We start from the raw sequence: 24,040 nt of genomic DNA, 5'->3' as shown, positions 1-24,040 counted from the left end.
GAGTCTTTTCCCCACTACTTGCATGCGGTGTGGAGATGACTTGCTTCCTCTGCTGCCTCCGCACAGCCTTCCTTTTCTCACTCTCTGTCATGACCACACGGCATAGAAACAAACCAGCATGATGCAGACACTCTGCCTGCTGGCAGGACACAGGGCTGTCCAGTACTGCACCGCACCAGCCCTGCGGCAGCACAGTGGTTGCCTGCTTTAACTGAGGTCAGCAGTACTGGAGTGTGTGCCTCCAGCTCAGTGTGTGTTTATGAGATGGCATTTGCCGATGCTTAAACTAGGGCGATCCCCAGGCCAAAAGGTGGGCTTGAATTTAGGTGGCCAAAAGTGCTAATTATAAAGGAAAGGAGCTGGAAAGTTAATGGCTACAAACAAAGAAAATTAATTCTAAGGCATACAGTTTCTCTCCGTAAAGCACATCTACATACTGCTTTTATAGCAAGGATTTGGAAACAAAAGCTATGCATAAAAGGAGCAGATGTTTTATTCTGCTGATGTTTCCCATTCAAAGAGAGTGCGACTGTTTCCATATCACATGAAATATTCCAGGTCTGCTATTAACTTTGTGAATAAAGCACTTTCCTGCACACACAAGCACCGTGCCCAGAGAGAACGTGTTTTTCCCACCTCGTGACGCAGAGAAACCAAACGCGATTACAATCTGTTTAGATTTTGAGAAATCCATGAGACTCAGAAGTAGCACATGCTGAGCAGTCACGGAGCTTGTTTTAAAAGATGTTGGTGGTTTTATACAAGAATTTTTTCATGCCAGCTAAGTAGGTCCTAGAAAGAAAATTGTCTGCAAGAGAAGTAGCTACAGCAGATAAGAAAGAATATTTTCCAAAAATAGAAACTACTTTTATTCTGGGATTTACCTGGTCTTCCCACATCCAGCTCATGTGTTCCAGTAGCACTATTTACTATTTGCTTTCATAGTAATGTCTTTACAGCTTACAAAATCGTTGAATGAGTTAAGGATAAAAGACTTTCTCCAAAACCTGCGTGCCTGGAAGTGTTCCCAGTTCCATCTAACAAAAGGTGTTACCTCGTTACTGACCTTCCTTTTTCATACCCTCAGGCCATCACACTACATAAACGCCACTACAAATTGCACAACTAAAGAGACCTTACGTACATTGCCAACTGCAAGCTGTGCACAGAAGAAAACTGTATTTCAAAGAAGATTTTTTTCTTGTGAGAAACAGATCCTAAGGGCTAGCATCAGGCCTGATTGGCCAGATCTACTACAACCCACTGGTTGGTGTGTATTCTATATCTCCCAAAGAAGAATTTGACTTTCTCTGTAATAGTTTTTATAATAGGATTTATGAGCCCCATGCCTTGGCTCTGTCACTGCAATGCATTGCCACTCAAACGTATGTTTGTAATAGCATTTTAGTTCATGCCAGAAGGACACATTTGAAGCAAATTTTCTAGTTATTGCCACTTGCAATGCCTTCCTCATTGCGGGGCAGGCTCGGAGTGCACCGGAGGACAACATCGTTCCTTTCACATGCAATCACACCAGGAGATTTGATCCAGGAAGAAACAGGCACCCAGTTCCTGCCTCACTGTGCAGGGGGCTGCAGATGCCAAGGCTGCCCCGGCCACCCCCCGCCCCCTGACAGCCTCTGCTCTGGGGGCAGCTGGCACCAACATGGGTGCCCCATGCCCCGAGCCTTCAGGGGTGCCCATGTTTTCTGTGGGAGTGCTAACTTGGTGGCTGCCCATGAGGGATTTTGCACATTATGAGGCTGGGAGAGCCTTTGTTGCTTTTCCATGTTCGCCTGATGTTTGAAAAGAGCTGTTCTGCTGGGTCTTATTACAGCCATGAGCTCATCTCCTGGCAGGATTAGTCACACCAGTCGTCCTCCCAGAGGCACGCAGTTGAGAGACGTTTTGCAAGAGCCATAGGCTGAGCCTTTCGATAACCATTTGTTTGTTTGCTTAACCATTTATTTAGTGCTGATTTATTATTTCCTCCTAAGAAAGGAATACGTTCCTTAGCCAAGAAAAAGATCATGGCTCTCAAGCTGTAGAAGTGAGTGCCACACCAGCAGGAAAGCCCTGTGTGCCTGCATAACCCTGTCACAGAGGCACTGCATGAGAAACGCAGCCAGGAAAAACAAGGCGTCCCACCATGGGAAATCATAAAATTATAGAATGTCTTGGTTTGGGAGGGACCTTAAAGATCATCTAGTTCCAAACCCCTGCCATGGGCAGGGATGCCACATGCCCAGGGCCTCATCCAACCTGAACATCTTGAACACCTCCAGGGATGAGACATCCACAGCTTCTCTGGGTAACCTGTTCCAGTGCCTCACCACCCTCTGAGTGAAGAATTTCCTCCTAACCTCTGATTTAAATCTTGCCTCTTTTAGTTTAAAACCATTCACCCTTGTCCAGTCATTATCTGCCTGAGCAAAAAGTTGCTCTTTATCTTTTTTATAAGCTCCCTTTAAGTATTGACAGGTTGCAATGAGGTTTTCCTGGAACCTTCTCTTCTCCAGGCTGAACATCCCCAGCTCTCTCAGCCTTTCTTCGTAGGAGAGGTGCTCCAGCCCTCTGAGCATCTTCATGGCCCTCCTCTGGACCCACTCTAACAGCCCTACATCCTTCTGGTGCTGGGGGCCCCAGACCTGGATGCAGCACTCCAGGTGGGGCCTCACAAGGGCAGAGCAGAGGGGCACAATCACCTCCCTCCACCTGCTGCCCACCCCTCTGCTGATACAGCCCAGGACGCAGTTGGCCTTCTGGGCTGCAAGCAGGCACTGCTGGCTCATGTCGAGCTTTTTGTCCACCAGAACCCCCAAGTCCTTCTCTGCAGGGCTGCTCTCAGTGAGTTCTTCTCCCAGTCTGTGCTCATGGTTGGGACTGGCCCGACCCAGGTGCTGCACCTTGCACTTGGACTTGTCCAACATCATGAGGTTCACATGGGCCCACTTCTCAAGCTTCTATCATCAAATTACCCACTTGGTCAGGAGGGAGGTGTGTTTCACCCCTCCAGGACACTGCAGGAGAAAGGTGGCTTTGCTGGGAGCTCCACACCACTTGCAACAGGGCTGAGACCCAGGAAGGCATGTTTTATCCCCCTGACGTTTTGTACTTTCGCATGACATCGTGCCAGTCAGTCATTATGTTCTGGGTGACTATTTCTGTCATAGCATTAAATTTTAAACCTCCTGTAAGATGGGATGTGCTTTCAACATGTGTGCCAGTGGGAAAACACTTATTGGCAGAAAGCAGTTTATATAAGTATTATTGTTGCCAATGACTTTCTTCCTCATCTGATTTATACTGTAATATCCAAAAGACTTCAGGGCAGAATGCTGTGAGAATGTACTCTGTCAGTAGTGCCCATATTTCACAGGGGCATGAATAAATAGGTATTTCTTGGTAAGAGGTGGAAAACTCTTTCCTCTATCTCAAGTAATTTAAAGTGCATCTTTAATGCTATGCTTCCAGCCTTCCTTAGTATTTAATACTGTGTTATCAGCACTGTTGTAACACTGATGATTTAACCAGAATGGGAAAAAATGTAGTTTTGCATTTCTTCTCTCCAGTTATCCCTCAAAATATTGTACTGGCTCAAGCAACAAAGTTAGTGGGATTTACAGACTAGCTTATTTTTACAAAAGCGAGAAACCAATTTTGGTTAGGTCAGGCTAGGTTAGATCAGGTCAGGCTAGGCTGGGTTAGGTTAGGCTAGGTTAGATCAGGCTAGGCTAGGCTGGGTGAGGAGCATGTCATGCAGCATGGAGACATTTGGGGTTAGAAACTCCTTTCTCGGGCATTGCAGCACTGTTCCTGCTTGGTGCTACACACGGTGACGTCGTGGGTGGGGGAAGAGGGAAGAGGAGGGGTGATCTCCCAGCAAACAGCTGCTGCAGCTGTGAAGAGAAAAAAGGAGAAAGATCAGGAGCAGCCGCGGCGATCCAACCCCTGCAACAGGTAACGTCCCCGGAGCGGAGGTGACCGAGGCAGCTCAATCCGAAAAGCAAGGGGAAATAAAGCGGGGTGGGATGTGCCTGTGAGAGAAAAGCACATCTTTGGTGCGGGTTCTCTGCAGCTCTTCTCCTGCTGAGCTTGCAGCCTGTGGCAGGGCGGGACGGGGAAGGAGCAGAAGTTCAGACCAGTATGAGTTAAAAGGAAACCGTGTCAGCGGAGGGGCTTTTCTGTCAGACCTGCCCTTCAGAAAAAGAAAAAAAAAAAAGAAAAAAAAAAAAGGAACGTCGCTCTCTGGTTTCAGCGTGAGAGCTGCTTCCTCATGTGCGGGCAGCCAGCACGGGCTGACAGGCAACAGAGAGCGCGGTCGCTGTGGAGGCCGGGGAGCGCCCAGCCCGCAGAGGCCTGTGTGGGACGGGCAGGACCCCTGCGGCGGCCTGCACCCCGACACCGCCTGGGGACACCCCACGATGGGGCCACAGCCCGCGGGGACGTGGTGCTGCTGCCGAGTAAGGGGGGAAGGGGACGTTTGGGAACGTCCTCTGCTGCTGTGTGTACAAGACCCGAGCGGCCTGGTGATCGACATAGGCGCCTAGGTCTTTCAGCTCGGTGAGTAAAGTGAAGTGGGTAAAGCGAAGCATTTCTGCTAGGCAAGGTTGACCACTGGCATTTTGGTATAAAATCAGTCATAGTAAGTTGTGTGGAACTGAGAACCAAAATGACAGAGCGCAAGTCCAGCCTTCTGGGTACCTTTGCTGCAAGTCCCATGCCTGCTTCTTTCATCTGTCAGCAATACCAGGAGAGCACCAAAGTGTGCAGTGCTCTCGCGATGCCTTCAACCCGAACGGCATTAAAATCAATTTGGAAGCGTCGAAGCACATCACACTACAAGGAATACAGTCATTGGCAATCCCATTTTGCAAACCAGGCACTGGGGAGGCTGAGTGAGGTTTGCAAGGCCAGCCAGCCAGCCTGGGGCAGGGTCGTGAACTGAACTGCTATCTGCAGGCAGCTGCTGGGTTTGCTAATCTGTGTTTTGCCTTCAAGGGTGTTGCAGAGGCAGACTCTGCAAGGTAAACATGCACCCATGCCTGCAGTGAGCCGAGGGGAGCAGGAAATGTAATTAAAGCCCATCTCTTGTGGCAGTGACCTTTCAAATAGAAGCAGATGGATGAACTTTCTGTTGTGACACAAAACTGTTAGGACTGGGAAACAGGTTAACCTCAATTTGTTCCTGGCTACCTAGGAAAATGGACCAGCCATAACTCACTGGGGAAGAGAAAGACCACAGGGGACAATTACACTTCCATTTCCTGTGATAACACTGAAATCACCTCTTATTCTCTGCATATGTCTTCACTTCTGTCAAAGGCCTGTCTTTGGTTTTGGGTACCTTTTGTGCGATTATTAAGACAGTAGGGTGAAACCCCATTTGGGGATCCGGCCACTCCTTCACATGGTGGAGAACATCACTGTGTGAGAGGTTGGTCCTCCGAGTAATGCTGGCACAACAACAATAAAGCAAAAGTTATTAACTTTTAGGTCACCTCAACCTTTTTTGTTCCATCTCTGAACATGAGAGAGCTCCAATCTGATTTAGAGAACAAATTCAGTGACGGATTGCTTTTTCTGTATGAGGAAACAATGTCTGCAGTCAACATGCATTTGTATGCATGCAGCTGTAACCCTGGCCCTTTCAGAAACAGGATGTAGTACTTTATTCTGTCAAACACGAATTTTAAAAGCATTTTAATATAATGACAGAGATATTGAAATTTTGCCCAGAGAAGTTGTGGATGCCCCATTCCTGGAAGTGTTTAAGGCCAGGTTGGCTGGGGCTTTGTGCAGCCTGGTCTGGTGGGAGGTGTTTCACCTCATGGCAGGGGGCATAGGAACTAGATGAACTTTAAGGTCCCTTCCAACCTAAACCATCCTATGATTCTATGATGCGTGCCAGCACATCTCTATACTTCATGGAGAGTTTGGGATAGTCTGTTACAACATCATGTGCCCACTTCAGAAGTCACAAGTATGTTTAAAAGATCATGAGTTTTAACATAAAACAGGCTAAACACTAGCATGAACTACAATTACAAGCATCCTCTTGGTTACACTCTGCTTAGCTAAGATTAAGCAGCTTAAGAATTGCAAAAATGATAATTTTCTATCCAGCTGATGGAGGAAGGGTCCAGAAAATAAGCCTGAACTGCTGAAAGACAAGTTCTGAGGAAGAGAGACAGATGTAGCAAACTAGACTCCAGAAGAAGGGAGAAACTGTGTACTCAGCTTGCATACAGTGCAAAGCCAACATGACATCTGACCAAAGGGACTGGTGGAGATGCTGACTGGAAAGCCTGAAGATTTTTACAGCTATTCCTGTAACTTTCCTACCCATTACAAGCTCCAATAATAAGGCAATAAATCACAACAATTTTCTTTTTTCTTTTTTTCCTTTTTGCCATGTATAGTGTCTCATCTGGTGTTTCGCTGTTGTTTGTTTTTGTTGTTATTTTACCACAAGAGAGAAAATGTTGTTCAGCAATACAGTAGATGGAGTTTTGGGTCAATATTTATAGATCACACTGGATTTTAGTCCAATTCATCTGTATCATACTTTTTCCAAAAGGAATTTTTATGGATTGTCCCTTGTAGGGTTTTCATGTCTTACTGTCGTAGTGTCAATGAGCATTGACGTCTCTTAGGAGGTAAATTAGCCAACAAACCTTTCTGTGCTTATAGAAGTAATTATATAAATAGCAGTCATCCTGCATAACAGAAAGAGAGGAAGAAAGGCATTTTCTATGACATCCCTAGCATATATTTAAATTAAAAATTCAGATCAGTTTATCTAGGTCAATTTGCAAAAGCACATGGTCTTAGTACAATGCTCGGAATGAAGTATGTGCATTTATCTTATTCACATATTTCTAAACACAGAAATTCGATGTGTTTGATAATGTGCAGATACAAATGAAAAAAGGGTTGGTGGTAGAGACATATCATGCTGACGCATACACACTGTATGAAGGGACAACTTAAAGAGATCTTACTGCTTACTGGGACAGGAAATAATTGGTGAAACAGAGGAGATTAATTCTAGTAAAAAATTAACAAATTCATTTTCAAAAAAGGTAGACAGGCCTTTTTATAGCTGGAGGACATGCAAACCTCTCTCTCCAGAATAAGTGAAAAGAAAATATATGCATGGGAAAGTGAAATTTTTAAGTTTCTCCAGAACCTACAGAGTTCTACAGAAAGTCAGATTATCTGTTAAAATTAAATCAAAATAGCCATAAAAATTAGTCTGCTTCAACAGAAGAAAATGCACTTTATTAAATGCAATTTGAAACATGAATTGTGCAGAAAGACAAATATCTGATTTTAATGTGCATTGGGAAAACCTGTAGAGCAATTTGGTTAAAACGGAAGATCAGATATCCTTCAGGCTGCGTTGAATAAAAACAGATTGAAATGTGGCTTTCTTTTCCTTTTCTTCACCTGGCATTTTTATGAACACTTGCACCTGTACTGTGTGCTGAGGACCTTGCAAATTATTTGTGTTGTACTCTAAGTTGTCTTAAGCGCATGCTAGGGGCATGTCTTCAGGGAAAAACAGGATTAACATCACCCAGATGGTGCCTGCAAGAGTCAAGGTCCCGCAGCAGAGCCACGGTGGGTGTGATCCTGCCCATCCCTCCGGTCCATCAAGGCAGAGCCAAGACCTGAGGGGGATTAGGCTCGAATCCATCACTCAGTGTCATGTCTTTGCTTCGTTACTCTCTCCTCTGGAGACACAAATTTCACTGTATGGCCACCGATCTTCCCAGTCACTGGTGAAAGCTCAGTAAATTTTTCTGGACATGCCCTAGGTATACTAATGAAGAGAGCTTTTGGTGTGTGAGGGAGAATACTGTTCTATGACTATTGACAGACACAGCCAGCTTTCATCGATCTGTTTACAATTTAGTTGTTTTGTTTTGTTTTGTTTTGTTTTTGTTTTTGTTTGTTTTGTTTTCTGATAAATTAACAAGTCCAAAGAGGGTGCAATATCTAGAGATCACGATGTCTGAATGTTTTATTAAATAATACATTTTGATTTATCACATTCACCTCCACAGCATTACCATGAACACCTACCTCTTTGTGTATGACTTAATGCAGTTCTGTGGACATTCCTGGATATTTACAAATATGATCATCAGGTTCATGTCATTTGGAAAAGGTAGGATTCCTTCTATATTTTTCTTAAACATTTTAAGAGGCAGCGATACACAGAAACATTAAATCATAGACAAAGTTAGGATTATGAATAGGGCATACATAGCTCTGTGTGTCCAATACCAGTGGCTGTAATTTCAATGAGAAAAACACTGTCTCTTTTATTGAAAAGGATGAACAATTTGCTGGTACCTGCATTCTGCCTGTACTGCATCAGAAATGAAGCTCTTGTTTTACTAATGAGCTCTAATATTCAGTAGTGTGCCAGCAACATTTGATTTAGACACAGACCTAAATGTGAGTAGGTCGAGTCATTATGGTGAATATTAGTCTTATTGAAGCCACTAGGAGAGAATATCTTTGTGGTTATTGAGTACAAATTTTTATCTCCCAAAACATGACAACATATTTCTCTTTCAGTTGCTTGGAGTTCAGGCACAAAAACAGAAAACTAATGACTGGAAATTCAAAATAATTTACAGATGGTGGGATGTTGCAGGCACATGACATACCTATTTTGTCATCTACTTGTTTTAGGAAGTGTCATGGGAACAGATACAGGCAAGAACTGCCACAGCTCCTCATGTTTTATACCTTCCTCATGCATTTCCTCAGCATTTCTTCATATTTAGAAATATCCTAAAGGGATATCCCTAAACCAACACATCCTGCACAATGGTTGCCAATGCATCAAATACAGGCACCCCCGTTCTTTTCTCAGCTTCCTGCCCCTGTGTCAAAGCTGCACACACACACACAGTGGCATGCCTCCTCTCCTCCCTAAATCTTTGCTTCTGTTATCCAAAAGTTCAGTGCTCTGTGAACTCTATTTTTTATTGTCTTCAGGGGCAACAGGGCAAGAGCAAACTCAGCAGTTGGTCTGGACTTTTACTGTATAACCGCCCTCTAATTTTCCTCTACACTTTTTCTGTAGATTCATTGGCCGACACATTTTACTCCATAGGACTTGTGATGCGCCTTTGTCAGTTGTTATCTGTTCTGGAGATCATGCACATCCTCATCGGCATTGATAAAAGCCGTTTCTTCCCCAGGTTTTTGCAGGTATGTCCATTTCTCAAGACCCTCCTTCCACAACATACACACTTTGGCCATAGTTGGCCCTGGGGAGAAAGCCAGGCTGAACTACCCTGAATGGTTCACTCGCACCCTTCCTCAGGGAGCTTGGTCCTGCTAATAGTTTGCTAAGTGCAAGGGTTATATATGAGGGAGTTCTCCCCTCATAACAGAGCTGGCGTGGGAAAGAGCTGCTCTCGTAACTCTTTCTGAATGAGACTGAGTAATGAGTGCCCCACCACCGCCGTAGGTACTGGGGATATGCAGGGTGCCACAGGTGGCTGGGGATACGGCCTCTCCGGCCAACATGTCTGTAGCCAGGAGGCAACATGCTCGGAGACTAGGTTTTACTCGCTAGTTCTTTTCCATGTTGCTTGTTTCCTCACTGACATGTGGATATTTATTTTTAGACAAGCACAAGACAACTTGTTGTGCGGAAGCAAAGACGTGCCAGTGGGAAAACCACCAGCACCTCGAACCTCCTGAATTGCTAGAGAGGGAACTGGGTTTGCTGGAGTTCATGGAGAGTGAAAGGAAAATAACTGGTTAAGAACATGAAAGAGAAATTAAGGGACAGAAGAATTAATGCTGGGAGGGGGAAGAAAGGAGAATTGTCGTATTCTTGCTGTAGGTTCACACACACATACATATGCAAATTGTGGCTACATATGGAGGTTCTCATTGCTGCTAAAGGTTTTCAGGGTGTGTGTTCAACTCTAGGCAGAAAACCAGCCACAGGATAAGATGCTATAGCAGAAAACAAGATGATTCTCTGACTTTTTCCTTACCACACTCTTGTTTTCTGTTGGAGTTAAACACGGGTTTGGGTATTTTTATTAATGCATTGGAAAAAGTAAAAATGTTTACTTGAATTTACCTTCAAACCTTCCCAATCCTTAGTATTTGAATAATGGTGAAACTGGTGTTGCTCTCAGCAGTCAGAAAGTAGAAGAATAAGAGTAATTAGTTGTGTTTTTAGTTTTCTGGGTAGCCCATTTTTGTCAAATGACATATTACAGGGGTGAAGATGTTCCTCTTTTTAAATCTCCATTAGAAATTGATTGACTAATAGAGATCTCTGTTCTTCATGCTGCTCACCAAGTACGGTATCAAATTTGTCAAAATGCAATTTACTGTTTTTTCCCTGCTTAAATCTACATACTTTTACACTAATCTGGATTTGGAAAGAAAAAAAAAAAAAAAAAGCATCAGATCTAATGTAACCTTTAACAAATGTCACGTCATTTCTTGGAGGGAAGACCAGCCCAGTAGTGCTGACAGACCTAAAAGAAGGTCTGTCCTGGCAGAGTTTATGCATTTCAAGCCCTGACATGGTCTATACTTTTCCTACCTAAGCCTTTAGAAGCAGAGATCAGGGAGGCCTGCACAAACACTGCTCTGTGCCACCACAAAAGACATTAGATGTGAACTGGATAACCTGAACAAGGCCCTGTCTTGGGCACTGCAACTACTGCAGTGCTCTCAAGGGAAGCATAGAGAAGCTGGGTCAGGAAAGGACTCAGCACAGCAACTCCCATTTATCTCACAACAAAGACAGCTTTGGATCCTTACTTGGTTATTTCCCTAAGCGTTGTCTCAACACAAAACCATCTGTTTTACCTTGATATTATCATCATTTTCATGCTGTCCAAGCAAGACGTACAGGCTCTTGGATATATATTCTGCCTTGCCACACCTTCCTCCATGCCTCTTGGAAAGAATACATACATTTTCAACAACAGACTGGGAAAGGACGCAGCTTATCTTACCACAGCCTGGTAACTGGACTACTGCAGATAGGGCACAAGCAATAGTTTGGTAGTGGTTGCCCAGTTCTGTGTTCCCACCACTTTTCTGACTCTGGGCATTAAACCCTTTGATGCATCCGTTGGGCTATGTATATTCATGCACATTCACAGTGAAGTTCATCTCAGAGGTGATCACTAGGAAGAGAGAACAGGTGACTGGCCATGCCAGGGAAACACAGGGATGGAGGTAATGTCACCTCAAATAAAACAAGCTGCAAGCACTCCTCTCTAACAGTTGATTGTTCTGTAGATACAGTAGCAGAGAGAAGCTTTAAGCACAGTTTGGATGAAGAATTTACTTCATCAGCTTGGAGATACACATTACAGGTAGTGGAAAAGCAAGCTCAGAGGTGTTTTCAGGAAAACCTACTTGGGACAGCCTCACTGAAGAACAGTCTCAGGCTACAAGACTTGTAAGAAGAGTTAGGTAGGCCAAGGCCAAGTCACACCACAGAAGGAAGATAAGCCTCATGTGATGGGTGCTCTGGAGAAAGGGAAGCCAAATGAGGGGCACAAAGTTGGTGCAAAGGTGTGACTCTCACAGCATTTGCAGTCTGAATGACTGAGAGGAGGCCAGGAGAAGAGAATAAGTGTCACGTCATTGCAGTTGCCTAAACAGAGAATAATGAAATTTAGTGTTCAAGTCTGAAAGTAAAAGCTTATGGCACTAGTACTTCTGCAAGGGAGAGAGTATTAAAGATGCAAGACTAGTGTTTTTATGAACAAAATCCACATGCTATATAAGGGTTTCTGATACTAGTTATGATACCGCACAGTCATGGTTATTAAAAAATGGAAGTGAATGTGCCTGCTCCTGCCCTAGCCTCAGCTAGTCTGATCTGTTCTGTTTCGCTTACTTGCTTCAAATGCGCAGGCTGCCTTATGGAAATTTACGCTGTTTGACAGCACTTGCTGTATCCTGTAAGAGACCAGTGCTGGGAGGGGAAGGAAACTCCAGTTTAACACAAAGATCAAGAAGGAATGAAAAATGAAACCATTGTATTTATGCTTGGTGAGGTGTTAGCACATACTTCCTTTTATGAACATGAAAACACTGGACTTCTGTTTTTTCTTTCTTTCTTTCTTTCTTTCTTTCTTTCTTTCTTTCTTTCTTTCTTTTTCTTTCTTTCTTTCTTTCTTTCTTTCTTTCTTTCTTTCTTTCTTTCTTTCTTTCTTTCTTTCTTTAAGCAAGAGAGTAGTGGCAGATAATACCATATTTTCATTTGTGCAAGTGACAGATGATTGATAAAAAAATGAGCTGCAGCTTAGCGGATCATATATAGTGTATGTAAACATAGGTGTATACACAAGCCTGCATGTGTGTGCCTCTAAGGGCATAACACTAAAGGACGTTTACTGGAATCTCCTCCTCTTCAGGTAGCAGCCTGCCACCCCTTGCTGCAAAGCTCCCCAGCCTCTCACTAACAGCTGCTTCTACCTCTGATTTCTCTGAGTTAGAGGAGGTGTGAGTGCTATGAAAAAAAAGGTCACAATGTCTTGAGGGGGAATAGAGGTAAACAAGCAGGCAGCCTCCTGATTTAGATGGAAGGGGGGTGTGATGCCACGGTCCATCCTTGTGAAGTCATGACATGTGCACTGGGCAGCCAGGCCTGCGTGCTGCCCAGAGAGTTTGCTCGGGAGCAAGGTCACGGGTGGTGTTCAGTCTCAGTCTCTGTGGCTGCTTAGTGCATCCCACGTCTTGTTGGCTGAGGTGCAGCCTAGCAGTAGCAAAAAGACCGGCAGGGGACCTACTTTGTGTTCCCTGCTATTGCAGGTGCTTAACCTGCTTTACACAGTCTGATCTCTGACTTAATTGTGTGCAACTAATGCAGCTGATTGCTTGCACCACTGCCCTGTCCAAGCAAGAGTCCTGTGGCAGAGGAGATCTGCTGAGCCCCAGACAGGTGGTACTTGCCACCTCTTGTGCATCTGCTTGTGCCCGGGGAGAGAAGGAACACTGCAGCCTCTCCCTCTCCCAGGCCATGAGCCTGGATCTCCACTTCTGCTCTGTCTCATCAGTCAGAGCTCATCCTTTTGAAACTGCGGAGGGTAGTTACTTTTCTACAGCTCACCCTCCCTTCTCATTGAAATAATGATCAGCTCCCAACCACTTGATCATACAGTTTTCTAGCACTTTTCCACCCAGCACCACCTGTTGGGGAGTGAGTGACTGTTTGAAAAATCTGCCAGCTCTCACATCAAAAAAATACACTGACCTTTTCATTATCATGATATAGCTTTTGTCTCCAGGTGAGACAATTCCCTGTGGCAATTCCCTGAAGTATCTGTAACACTAACGGAATTGCAGAATTGTGTCTCCACAGTCCAATCTGAATTTAGAGTCTGTAACAAATTGCCTCCACTGCCAGCGCTGCACTCCTGTACCATCTTTCACCAAAGTCCTTTTAACTCAGTCTTCTTTTTTTTTTTTTTTTCTCCTCTCTAGCACATAATTCCAATCAATACTCACACTGATTTTTACCTTTGTTTTGACTTCCCTCTTGTGATGGTTGTCCCACTGTGCTTCTCCTATCTCTGTTATAACTGGTTTCAGATCCTGCAGCAGGACTTCCAGTTTCCCCACTTTCTTGCCAGGTTCCTCAGTGTACACTGGACTTACTAACTCTCACTCTGTTTCCTGGCCTGTCAACACCCTGCCTTCTTAGAATTCACTTCCAGAGTTAGGGACCAATGGGGGTCGACTGCACAAGATGACAGACTTGATAGAGAGGTTGCCAAACCATTTTATCTGTTGTGGTCTCTCAGTTCTTTCCAAGATGAGGAACTAGATCTTTAGGGGATGGATATGCTCTCTTTCTGTATGAAAAACTGCATTCACGTAATTTTGCTGAATAGTAAAGTGACAGCTGTATATTTTTGTGTCTTCTTTATCTGACAAATGTGGTTCGCAAAAAATAAAAATAAAAAAATAGCCTGTAGCCAAAACGTTCCACACAATAACTGGTAAACATGATGCAGCAAAACTACTGCACAAGCTTGCTAAGAGGCTGATTCCTGTTTTAGTTTAAGGAAGGAGTGATGGGAAGGGGAAAACCAGTGTAGAAGAATGACCACACTTAGAAAAATCACCATGTTAATTGGTTTCCATTTCATGACTTTTCAGAGGCTTGACGTCTTACTCATAACATCATTCCAATCTAAGGTGGTTTAAGAAAACGTGACTCCATGTGCCAGTTGATATAAAAAAAAATGAAGCCATACTCATGCAAAACAGCTGAACGTATGCATGTTTCCCCTTTAACACTTTCAAACAGACTGTAAATCAGACTGAACCAGTATGGTTCTGGGATAGTTTCACAGGACACTCTCAGCAGTACTAAGTACTATAGCTACATTTGTTTTACAGGACAGGGCATGAATATGGATATGAAACTTGCCCAAGAAAGCTGCAAAAAGATATACTTATTTTTAAATTCTTGAGCTCTAGTATTGACTAAATATTTTTTAAGCTAGGGATGGTGCCTTTTAATCTATCTTTCTACCTTTTCATTTGTAAAGGCACACCTTGTGGGTCAGCTAAGGTTCAACCACTAGGAAAATGTTGTTATAACACAAATATTATGGCAGCAACCGTCATAAATGATAAGCTGAAATCCATCTGTTCTGGCCAGGAATAAGGAGGGAAGAAAAACCAGAAATTCTACTTTTCTTCCTACCTTCTGCAAATCTTCTGTGAGAGAGAACCCTCAGGATCCAAATCTCCAAGCTATGGAAAGCAGGGCTGGGACTGTGAGACTACCACTTTCTTGCATAATGCCTGCCCAAGGGTCTTCTGCATCCTGTGGCCTCCTAGGCAGTCCCCAAGCAAGGAGGTCAGTGCTGCAGCTTGCCCCACAGGCACTGGGGCACAGCAGGTATCATCCTTGCTCACAAGAGCAAGACCATTTTAATCTTATTTTAAATTCAGCTGTCTCATCCACAGGTTTCTTGGGCTACAAACCCAGGTCATTCCCGTTGGCAAGCAAACCTCCACCCTTACCACAGTAGATATATCACTACAGGCCTGTCAGTCTCTCTTCAGTGCCTGGTAAAATTTTGGAGAAAATATTTCTGGGAGTTACAGAAAAACCCCTGAAAGACAATGCGGTCACTGGTCACAACCAGCACAGGTTCACAAGTGGTATTTAACGAACTTAATTTCCTTTATGACAAGGTTACCCAACTAGTTGACCAAGGGAAGCCAGTTGATGTGATCTTCTTGGATTTCAGCAAAGCTTTCATACTGCTTTTCACAGTATCCTACCGGACCAAACATCCAGCATCCAGCTACACAAATCCATAATATGATGGGGTGAACAATTGGTGTCGGGTGGGGCTCAAAGGGTTATAGTAAATGGAGTTACATCAGGCTGGTGGACAGTCACTAGCTGCGATCTGCAGGGCTCCAGTTTAGGGACAGTTCTTTTCAATATTTTCATAAGTGACTTGACTGCAGAACTTGAAGGTACACTAAGTAAGTAAGTTTGTAGATGACACTAAATTGGGAGGAGCTGTTGACTCCTGTCAAGGGTAGAGAGACCTTGCAGAGAAATCTTGACAAATTAGGGGGTTGGGCAATCACCAGCAATATGAAGTTTAACAAGAGCAAGTGCCAGATTCTACATCTGGGAAGGGGCAACCCTGGTTGTATGTATAGACAGGAGGACGAGAGGCCAGAGAGCAGCCCTGCAGATAAGGATCTGGGGGTTTTGGTCAATGGCAGGATGAATGTGAGTCAACAGTGTGCCCTGGCGGCCAAAAGGGCCTACCGTAAGCTGGGGTGCATCAGGCATGGTGGCATTGCTAGCCAGTCAAGGGAAGGGATTGTCCCACTCTGCTCTGCACTGGTACGGCCTCACCTTGAGTGCTGCGTGCAGTTTGGCGCATCACAGTATAAGAAGGACATAAAACTATTAGAGAGTGTCCAAAGGAGGGCTACAAAGACGGTGAAGGGTCTAGAGAGCAAGACGTATGAGGAGCAGCTGAGGTCCCTTGGTTTGCTCAGCCCAGAGCAGAGCAGGTTGAGGGGAGGCCTCATGGCGGCCTGCAGCTCCCTCACAAGGGGAGCGGAGGGGCAGGCGCTGAGCTCTGCTCTCTGGGGACAGTGACAGGACCTGAGGGAACGGCATGGAGCTGGGACAGGGGAGGGTCAGGCTGGGTATTAGGGAAAGGTTCTGCACCCAGAGGGTGGTCGGGCACTGGGACAGGCTCCCCAGGGCAGTGGTCACAGCACTGAGCCTATGGGAGATCAGAAGTGTTTGGACAACGCTCTCAGACACATGGCCGGATTTTTGGGTGGTTTTGTGCACAGCCAGCAGTTGGATTTGATGACCCTTCCAACTGAGGATATTCTGTGCTTCTATAATCACACTGCCCTGAGCTGGGGGCCCATGGGTTCTTGAACAAAAGGTATGCCAAGAAATGAAATGTTCATTGGAGCCTGTGTAAAAATAATCAGATTCACCTGTGTCCTCCTGTTTTGCCAAAATGACACAGAAATGAGAGCTACAGAAGATGGCATGTGAATTCACAATTCTTTTTCCCTTTCAGATCACTGAGAGAATAATTGTTTTATTTGTCGTGATCAACAGTCAGGAGGAAGTTCAAGGGAAATACATTGTGTGTGTTTTATTTTTCCTTTGGAATTTATTAGATGTGGTCAGGTAAGAAGTCAATGGTGAAACTGTGAAGGGAACATAGCTAATTCTTGCAAGCGGAGCCCCCCCCCCCCCCCCCCCCCCATGTTTCATGCTCATCATTTCACTCTATCAGAATTGTCAGAAAAGCGTATTATCCATTTTAAAGAAAAACTTGGACCTCATAAGCTACCTATTGATTTTTATAATAATTAGCATATCTAAGAGACAGTGTGATTTACACAAGTAAGTCACTGCATTAATATTTCTAGTTCAAAGGATTTGACATTCTTAACAAAAATGTGTATGGAAATCACAACTATCTCCTCAGGAACGGTAATTTTCCAAACTGATTTACAATCATATTTTTTTTTAATATTTAAGAGCACACCTGTTTATTTTAACATCATGTGTTTATGCAAGACTGACAGCATGGTAAGGCAGCACACGCAGAACTTCTTACTAAGACCAAAAGATTATTCTTGGTTAATTACACTGTGCTTTTCAAACAGCCAAGGAGCACCTGCTGCAGAGAGTGAGAGTTTTAGTATAGTTGGACATACATCACACCACAGAGAGAACTCACGTGAGGCAAAATAGATAGGAACACAGTCCAGGATTTTTATCCCAAAAGTTCTGTACAGTGGAAGGTGACCAGTACCTCTCCCTGGTAAAATGTGATGGTGAAAATTCTATCTTGCTGATTTTTGCATTGATATCTGCAGTCAGTAACATTTTTCAAATGTTATTTAAGCCTCTGCGGATCTCAGTTTGTAGACTTACAAGGAAGGCATATGAAGTTAAGAACTGTTCAAACAAGACACAGCCCTCATGACAACCTCCATACAGAAGCAAATATCTTTATGTGTTACATATCACCTGCTAAAATAGCTCTCTGCTATTTTGAATACATTATTTTCAGGACTGACTGGGGAATATGGATTTAGGCAGCAGAGGAAATGTGTGTTACGAAAGAGAGCTGAAAAAGGAAAATGACTGTAAGGATTGATAAGAAAGATTTTAAGTCAGCTTCAGACTATTTGTGCTACATGTGTTAATAAATTACTACATCTTAATTATTTGACTTATCACTCCATTCCATTTCTTTTTGAATTTTATAAAGCTAATAAAGTAGAACTTAATCTCAAATGAAAACATTCTGTGCAGATATGGAGAGGCCAAAAGTGTAAATAATACTAGCTGTTCAGTCCTGACAATGCATAATTATTTTCCATCATTGCTAAAGAACACGGTCCAACATCACAGCAATAACGGTGACTCTTTAATAAGCAAGATACTGTGGTCTGAAGCAGCAAATGAACAATTCAAACAAGACCGCATAAAATAACTAATACTGAATTAGAAATCATTTCTGGTTTATTTTACAGTATCTGTGCTGAGCCCCAGCAACCAAAGCAACAGATGTCTAAAAGTACGCTGGAAATTATCCCATCTGTCAGCATACTAGTCTTAAAGTACTATAAATTCTTCATTCTTCAGGGACATACACATCCTGTGCATTATGGCTGATGATATACTGAGGGCATATACTGTGAAGCTTCCCATATTTGAGCTTTCTTGCTTATAACAAAAACACTAATGAAAAAAATTGAGACAATCTGGAGGTTGTGGAGGGCAAGCCTGAGAGAAGATGGTACATTTCCAGTCTATCAAACTCTTCTTCTACAATCTGGGAATAATATAATATTAGTCAAATGAACAAATACAAGGCGCGTACAGGAAGTTTTTTTAATGCTGGTTCTATCTGTCAGAAACAGTTCTGGCTAACAGTGGCTTACAAATCTTTATATTTTAGATATCTCTAGCACAACCACAGGGCAAAGAGCCTTCTAAATAACCAAAAAAAAAAGTGATCAGATAAGTTTCTCCAGTATCTGGAAAGCCACTAGATTGTTTGTAGATCATACAGGCTCACTAGCATTAGATCATCTTTGTAGACTGAAATCCTAGGCATTCTGGTCTCCTAGTGAGCAAAACCAACACCCACATTAAAAAAAAAAAAAAAAAAAAAAGCTGCAATACATTGGACTGTAGCTGCTTTTTTTTTTTTTAACCAGTGACCACTTCTGATGCCTGGAGGAGGGGCAGCTGTTGTTCTGTAGAAGAGTGAGTACCTTTTGTTATCTCACTGTTTAGCCTCCTCCACCAGTGCTTTAGCCATTTCAGCAGTTGTAAATCAGCATTTTGTCAATCCCAAGCAATGGTCAGACTCTATGTGCCCCTCTCAGTTGTAACATCCCTATCCGAAATCTGTTTTCTGATGAACCGATGTGAAATCTTGTTGTTTTCTGAGAGCATCTTTGGGCTGGAGAGCCATATTGCTGTCTGTCTGCTCTAGGTAGCACTGCAGACAAGGCTTCTGAAACAATGAACCATCAATTTTCAGACCTGAACACCAGCCAGCCTGAACAAAATTTCTGCAGATCCGCTCTGAAAGATTCTCAGATGGGCACCTCCACGCTCTTCTGCAACTGCCTCAGATTTTTCAATAGTATTTCTTTAAATAGAAAGAAGCTTATAAAGATGCTTATAAATAAACATTCTTTAAATGCTTGTTCCTTCTGAGTCATCTGCTCTCCTGTTGCTGCAGGTACACTTACAACATGTTAGCAAGGACAGGAATATACTACCTACCACTGACATGGCTGAACTTCTCACTGTGCATCCTGCTCTATCCCCTTTCAGTTCTGGCTAAAGGTAAGGAGGTGGCCAGGCTGTATGGGGCTTTGAGCCCCTGGTTTAGGGGTAGGTGTCCCTGGGGGTGTTGGAATTGGTGGTGGATCTTTAAGGTCCCTTCCAACCCAAACTGTTCTATGATTCTGTGATTCTATGGGAAGGGGACCAACCACTTGCTTCGTTAATCTTCTCCAATAAAATTTGATCACTTTGATTGTCATTTGTGTTTTTAAGATATTTTGTGTTGCCGAAGTACTTACAAATGTTTATGCACTGTCTTATTAACCTCTGTATCACCTATCTGCCTCTTTTCTGTACTTTTTTTTTTCTCCTTATTTGGGGTTCTGTTTGCTTTTTAACAGTACGGGAAAACACTTATCTTTCTGGATAAACAAAATAGCTCCTTGAAAGACACAAAAATTCCCCATTCCAGACAGACCACATCAGCCTGCAAATAGCAAAGCTGCCTGTTCCCCCACTGAACCTGACACTAGCAGCTTAGGCCATGCTTAGTTGCTTATCACACTTACACCAGCAAATGTCCCCACTGAGATCAAACTGACAACAGTGCAGCCATGGCAGTGGCAGTATTTGTTATTGAATAGTAAACTTTGCTAATTCTAGTGTTAAGAGCAATTAACATCTCAGACTTATGAAACTGAACTCAAGGAGAAAGTAGCATGTACATATGCATACAAACAACATGCTAAATTCGGTATATAATATAGCTGTGTCTTCCAGGTAACTGACTTTTTTACATGAAGCTTTTTGATGATCTTCCACCTCCTTTTGACTAAAGATTTACTGTGTTATGTTACAGCATTTGCAATCTATGTATCGCTGCCTTATTTTGAAACCTTTGGCACATACTCCATCAAGCTACCATTACCATACGCCTTCTCAATCTACTTCCCCTATGTTCTGAAAATGTACCTGCTAGTACTGTTTACAGGTAAGTATCTCATCTTCCAGAAAGCCAACTCGCAACACAGCTGCAATACTTATAACAACTAAAAATCAAAATCAAATCAGCCCAGCTCCTTTCAGAAACTGTAAATCTCTCTGCAACGTCTACCAAGTACTGCAGGCAAGGTCATCACCAGCTGGTTTGAATTCTGATACCTTTCAAACACAAATAATTGGTTCTGAAACACGGCGTTTGCGCTGGAGGGATTAAAATAAAATATACATATATATATATAAAAGTACTTTAATGATCTTGGCCTTACATACACTTATGGAAGTCTTTTTTTAATCAATTTCCATTTGGTCATATGCTCATTCTATGCTACCCTTCCTCACTCATTCCTCCCAGCTGGCAATGAAGACTTACATCTATATTAAAACTTCTACAGCCAATTTAACCATCAAAGGGATGGCAAAGAAAATCCCCAAATTGTGTATAAATAGACCTCTTCTCCTTTTCAACCATATATTGGTGAAAAATTTGAACTACAACTAACCTTACAGCCAAGCCTTTGTTCTGTCATTGGTTTTAATGCTAACTGGAATAATCTCATCATTGTAAAGTAGTGTTCTGTTCTTCAGTTCACAGAAGGGACTGTTCAGGGTTGCCAGACAAAGACTCATACTGTTCCTCCTAAATGAACTAAAGCTGCTTTGGTCTCCCCTCCCTTGTTCTTACATAATTTTGTGTTTTAATTCAGGTATGTGCTTTATCATGCAGAACCTCTTCTCAGAAAGGAAGGCTCACCTAGGGACTGGCAACATCAAAAAGAAAAGAAGCTAAGTTGATACCTTGTTTTGAAATAAGAAATACACTCCCAGTGGGCTGCTGTGTATTATAAGCAAAGAAAAATAAGACAAAGATTTTCAATGCACAACTCCTGTTTGGATGCACATTATCCAGCTGTGTTGAATTTTCAGAAAACAAAGGTCTCTAATGCACCTCAAAAATGTAGCCGCTCAGAATAACTAGATAGTTTTTCAAGTTTTGACTTCAAATGTCAGGAATTTTTTTCATGAATATATTTTTTCTAACATATCTAAGAGAACTCTGAAAAAAAAATTGAAAAGAGTGCCTCGACCCACAATAATTACACTAATAATACTTGTTTTCATGTTAATTCTTGCCTCATCAAAAACAGGTATTCTGCAACAACAACAAAATTATTTAATGTATGATTATTCTACATTAGGCAAACATGTATGTTTATATATATATAAACATTAAATTGGTTAGAACTGGAATGTCTCAAGGAGCAGAAGCTGGAAACCTATGAGATTCACCTGCTGATTAGCCCCAAGCATTCACAAAGGATCCCTTCACTTCTCAAAAAATATTCCAGAAAATGCAACTAAAGCGTGAAGGCAAGTGACCTTGGTCACTTAAGAAGGTACTCATCTACTGTATGCCCAAGGGGATATTTAAGGGGCATAAGCAAGGCTTGTAATCATGTTTCTGGCAGACATTAAGAATCTCTTTCCTTGCAATGATTTTTCTTCCATGCTGAACAGCAAACAGGTGACCAAAAGAAACGTGATCAAGTCAGACTAAATCTATGTTGTTTGAAGTGAAGGTCACGACCATCAAAACCCATGTGCAAATTTCTACTTTTTGTAGAAGACGCAGTTTTACTCAAGTGCATTGCCCCTCATACTTCTGTAGGACTACCTGTGAGAACAGGGACAGAATACAGTCTCTTTGAAACTGGGTGTCAAGAACATGGGTAACAACCCAGGGAACTCTGTAAAATAAAAAATAGACTATACTTGCTGCACAGATAATTACTTAGAGGTAGGCAGGGGCTTTTCTTACGTTTCATTTGTATTGCTTATCATCTGCATTTGAGTTCATGCAGGTGGGGAAGAAAAGTGAGGCTATTTTTTTTTTTAAACTTGAATGAAATCTGGGGGGAGGGAGTTACAAGGGAAATGAATGCAATCGCGTTACGAATAGGCTGTTGTTACAACTTTCTAAGCCATGCAGCTTAAGAGGGTGTTCAGACTGTTGTAACTGGGAACAAATGGGGCTGGTCCTTATGAGCTAAGCTGTTATGAAAAGTCACCTACGATCGCTTTTATTTAATATATGTGGCAGACAATGCCTGCAGACTGCTGTGACTACTGGAGTATTTATGAAGCATAAGCAACAGGGTCACACATACAATAGTTTAATGGGCAACCCCGGATATTTTGAAAGCGCTGCAGACAGTTAGTTACTTGGACCTTATCAGACACACAGAGGTACTTTCACTTTGCACTTCTGTCTGACTCAAACTGATTCACGTGTAGACAATCTGGATAAAGAAGAGTATAAAGCAGCTGAAGAGGATGGCAGCTTTGAAGAAGAGAGCCCAAACAAGAAAACTTCATAATCAATTGACTGTAACACACAACAGGTGAAACAGAGACATATTCCCCTCTGGCAATTCAATATAATGCTTTTGCTGTAAAACTGTAGAGAATCAACATCCTGTATGAGGAAGCATGACATATATTGCGTTGAGTTTACGTGGCAAGTGTTTGGCAGTGGGGAAGCTGCAAGGATGGCTTCTGTGAGAAGAGGCCAGGAGCTGACCCCTTGCCAGACACAAGCAGTTCCAACTGGCTCCAAAACAGAGCCACTGTGGGACAACACCAAGCCCATTAACAATGCTGGCTGCACCTGTGAAAACATATTTACAAAAGGGTAAAAAAGATGTGCAGCAGCTGTGAGGACGAGGAGTGAGAAAATGTGAGCTAAACAACCCTGCAGACATCAAGGCAGGAAAAACGAAGGGGGAGGAGGTGCTCCAAGCATTAGAGCATAGCCCTGCAGCCTGTGAAGACCATGGTGGAGCAGGCTGTGCCCTTGCAGTTCATGGTAGACCACATCGGAACAGATCTCGGTGCTACAGCCTGTGGAGGACCCCACACCAGAGCAGTGGTTATGTCCTGAAGGAAGATGCAGCCATGGAAAGCCTGTGCTGGAGCAGACTCCCGGCAGGAACTGTAGCTTGAGGGACCCATGCTGGAGCAGCCTGTTCTAGTTTCCACAGAAACGACGCATGCTGGAGCAGTTCTTAGCTGCAGCCCATGGGAAGGACCCATGCTGGAGCGGTTTCTGAAGGACTGTATCACATGGGAGGGACTCCACACTGCAGCAGGGGAAAAGTGTGAGGTGGAAGATGCAGAAGAAATGAAGTGCTGTGGACTGATTACAGCCTCCATTCCCCATCCCTCCTGTACCACTCAGAAGAGTCAGGAATGAAGGAGTAAAGTTGAGCCTGGGAAGAAGAGGGAGGTGGGAGGAAGGTGTTTTAGAGCTGTCCGTGTGTTTCTCACCGCCCTGTTTTTATTTGGCAATAAACTGATCTTCTCCCAGTCAAGTTTGTTTTGCCCATGATGGTTACTGGTAAGGAATCGCCTTGTCTTCATCTCTACACTACCCATGAGATTTCTCATACTGTTTTCGCCCTGTCCTCTTGAGGAGGCGAGGTGGGCGCCTAGCAGCCAACCAACATCGAGAACCACCACAGATACTCATACTAAGCCATGTTTATTATTTTATGATTTATATATACATATATACATACATATATATATATATATATATATATATATATCAGGATGTAACACTCTCCCTTTGCATTGATTCTTATAGAAGACTGGAAATGTAGAAGGATTCTTCAAAGTCACTGTGAGAAGGAA

At 43.1% G+C, this 24,040-nt stretch overlaps 1 protein-coding gene across 3 annotated transcripts; it reads left to right on the top strand.

The window, feature by feature from the left end:
- Window positions 1–3,758: 3,758 nt before the first annotated feature.
- Window positions 3,759–23,718, top strand: HACD4 (3-hydroxyacyl-CoA dehydratase 4). Of its 3 annotated transcripts, none has more exons than XM_040540123.1 (7): window positions 3,759–3,960; window positions 8,073–8,176; window positions 9,107–9,234; window positions 16,605–16,717; window positions 19,302–19,408; window positions 20,208–20,339; window positions 21,075–23,718. In XM_040540123.1, the coding sequence occupies exons 2-7, from the start codon at window positions 8,080–8,082 to the stop codon at window positions 21,140–21,142; spliced, it is 645 nt and encodes a 214-aa protein (XP_040396057.1). In that variant the 5' UTR covers window positions 3,759–3,960; window positions 8,073–8,079; the 3' UTR covers window positions 21,143–23,718. The 3 variants fall into 3 exon arrangements, with proteins under 3 accessions (XP_040396057.1, XP_040396056.1, XP_040396055.1); XM_040540122.1 differs by having other exon boundaries at window positions 3,767–3,960; window positions 5,201–8,176; window positions 21,055–23,718; XM_040540121.1 differs by having other exon boundaries at window positions 3,769–3,960; window positions 21,055–23,718.
- The last annotated feature ends 322 nt before the right edge of the window (window positions 23,719–24,040 follow it).

Source organism: Cygnus olor, chromosome Z (assembly GCF_009769625.2).
Source record: "Cygnus olor isolate bCygOlo1 chromosome Z, bCygOlo1.pri.v2, whole genome shotgun sequence".
Lineage (NCBI taxonomy): Eukaryota > Metazoa > Chordata > Aves > Anseriformes > Anatidae > Cygnus > Cygnus olor.
The sequence above is the reverse complement of the archived record's forward strand: the minus strand, read 5'-3'. Positions and strand labels throughout refer to the sequence as shown.

Bases quoted from the DNA above. Each gene is read 5' to 3' on its own strand.
- HACD4 (XM_040540122.1), top strand. From the start codon at position 8,080: ATGAACACCTACCTCTTTGTGTATGACTTAATGCAGTTCTGTGGACAT. The intron at 9,235-16,604 runs GTATGTCCATTT...TTTCCCTTTCAG, and splicing joins TCTTCCCCAGGTTTTTGCAG to ATCACTGAGAGAATAATTGT. The intron at 20,340-21,054 runs GTAAGTATCTCA...GTTTTAATTCAG, and splicing joins CCTGCTAGTACTGTTTACAG to GTATGTGCTTTATCATGCAG.